The sequence below is a fragment of the Engraulis encrasicolus genome, chromosome 1, assembly GCF_034702125.1.
Source record: "Engraulis encrasicolus isolate BLACKSEA-1 chromosome 1, IST_EnEncr_1.0, whole genome shotgun sequence".
In the NCBI taxonomy this organism is placed as follows: domain Eukaryota; kingdom Metazoa; phylum Chordata; class Actinopteri; order Clupeiformes; family Engraulidae; genus Engraulis; species Engraulis encrasicolus.
In genome coordinates, this window is record NC_085857.1 from 13,482,787 (window position 1) to 13,485,286 (window position 2,500).

A 2,500-nucleotide genomic window follows, 5' to 3' on the forward strand; every position below is an offset into this window, starting at 1 on the left:
AAGATTTTGACTCACCATTATTTTCAATTTTCATGGGGCTGGTGGCCCCGGTAGACTTCATCCAAATTTCAAAATATTTTACACAGAGTGATTTTACTGTGCATAGAACATTTTTATAACAGAGCTGAGACAATATGTTTTTTATTGGGTAGCTGTATGCAGCAAAATGTCCATTTCTATTCCAAGATTCTGACTATCACCATTATTTTGTATTTTCATGGGGCTGGTGGCCCCGGTAGACTTCATCCAAATTTCAAAATATTTTACACAGGGTGTTTTTACTGGGTGTAGAACATTTTTACTATAGGGCCAAGGCAATATCTTTTCATAGGGGGCAACTGATGCACCCTAGTACGCGCGTGTCCGCAAACACACAATACAGTACATTATCCTCCAATACATCACAACACATGTGGACACACACACACACACACACACACACACACACACACACACACACACACACACACACACACACACACACACACACACACACACACACTCACTCACTCACTCACTCACACACTTTACTTGACTCTCTCTGTGTGTGTGTGTGTGTGTGTGTGTGTGTGTGTGTGTGTGTGTGTGTGTGTGTGTGTGTGTGTGTGTGTGTGTGTGTGTGTGTGTGTGTGTGTGTGTGTGTGTGTGTGTGTGTGTGTCTCCCTGTTTGTGTGTATGTGTGTGTATGTGTGCGTGTGTCTCTGTGTGTGTGTGTGTGTGTGTGTGTGTGTGTGTGTGTGTGTTTGTGTGTGTATGTGCATGTGCACGCGTGTGTAAATATGCTTGCATGCAATATGTGGGTGTGTGTTTGTGTGTGTGTGTCTGTGTGAGTCCTTGCGTTCGTGCGTCTGTGTTTGTGTGTGTGTTTGTGTTTGCATACGCATGTGCACGAGTGTGTAACTATGCAAGAAGAGTGTGTACGTGTGTGTGTGTGTGTGTGTGTGTGTGTGTGTGTGTGTGTGTGTGTGTGTGTGTGTGTGTGTGTGTGTGTGTGTGTGTGTGTGTGTGTAGATAGATAGATAGTTTATTTAACCTTTCGGAAAATTGTTCTGTGCCATTTTCAGTGCATCTGATACAATTACAAAGACATTACAATAAACAAGAACACAATAGACAAACACCCCCCCCCCCCCCCCCCCCCCTCCCCCCTCCCCCCCCCCCCCCCCCCCCCCCCCCCCCTCCAGGACAAGAAGACAGGTTGACAAAAAAACAAATTAAACAGAGTAAAGTGCAGTTATTCAGTACCAAAGTGCAATGTGCTATGTGTGTTACCATGTACGTGTGTGTGTGTGTGTGTGTGTGTGTGTGTGTGTGTGTGTGTGTGTGTGTGTGTGTGTGTGTGTGTGTGTGTGTGCGTGCGTGCGTGTGCGTGCATGTGTGTGTGTGTACGTGTGTGTGTGTGTGTGTGTGCGTGTGTGTGTGTGTGTGTGTGTGTGTGTGTGTGTGTGTGTGTGTGTGTGTGTGTGTGTGTGTGTGTGTGTGTGTGCGTGTGTGTGTGTTACCATGACGGAGTCTCGTGGTTGGCTCTTCTGGCTGTGCAGGCTGCCGATCTCCGTCTGAGAGCTGGAGTGGGACATACCCTCAAAGAAGGGCCTGCAGACACACACACACACACACACAAGGCAAGGCAAGGCAAGGCAAGTTTATTTATATAGCGCATTTCATACACAGGTGCAACTCAATGTGCTTCACAAAGTTAACAAATGTGAATGAAAGGAAAACAGGGAAATGAATTAGAGTAAAAAAAAAACATTTAAAACATTAAGATAAAACATAAGGTAAAAATAATAATAAAATAAAACATAAATAAACATAAAACCTTGAAAAACAATTCTTATTTTACTAATTTACTTCTCTTATTTTACCGTCTTTTCATTCAATAATTTAAGAAAGCATCTGAGAACAGCTTTGTCTTGAGTCTAGATTTAAAGCTATCAATAGTGGGTGCATTTTTTACGTCATCTGGAAGCTGGTTCCAAAGCTTTGAAGCATAGAAGCTAAAAGCTGCCTCTCCACATTTTGTTTTGACTTTTGGAATCACCAGCAAATTCTTCTCTGTTGACCTTAGTGACCTGGCCGGTGCATACAGCTGAAACATATCCAGTAGATATGTGGGTCCCATTCCATTTAATGATTTAAATACAAGTAGCATTGCCTTAAAATCAATTCTGTAGCTTACTGGGAGCCAATGCAGCGATCTTAAAATTGGAGTAATGTGGTCAAACTTCCTTGTCTTTGTAAGAACCCTTGCAGCTGCATTTTGTACCAGTTGAAGCTGTTTAATGGTCTTATTTGGGAGGCCAGTAAACAGACTGTTACAGTAATCGACTTTACTAGAAATGAAGGCATGTATTAGCTTCTCCAGATCATGTTTAGACATCAGGCCCCTAAATTTAGAGACGTTTTTTATGTGATAGAATGCAGACTTAGTAATAGCTTTCATGTGACTGTTGAAATTTAGGTCACTGTCAATGAGGACCCCAAGATTTTTAACTGTTTC

At 42.6% G+C, this 2,500-nt stretch overlaps 1 protein-coding gene across 1 annotated transcript in view; it reads right to left on the minus strand.

Moving 5' to 3' along the window:
- LOC134448084 (phosphofurin acidic cluster sorting protein 2-like) overlaps positions 1 to 2,500 on the minus strand; it is a 254,249-nt gene that overhangs the window by 59,096 nt on the left and 192,653 nt on the right. The window contains exon 10 of the mRNA XM_063197846.1: positions 1,503 to 1,593. Coding sequence (XP_063053916.1) covers positions 1,503 to 1,593 — 91 coding nt within the window. The remainder of the gene's footprint in view (positions 1 to 1,502; positions 1,594 to 2,500) is intronic.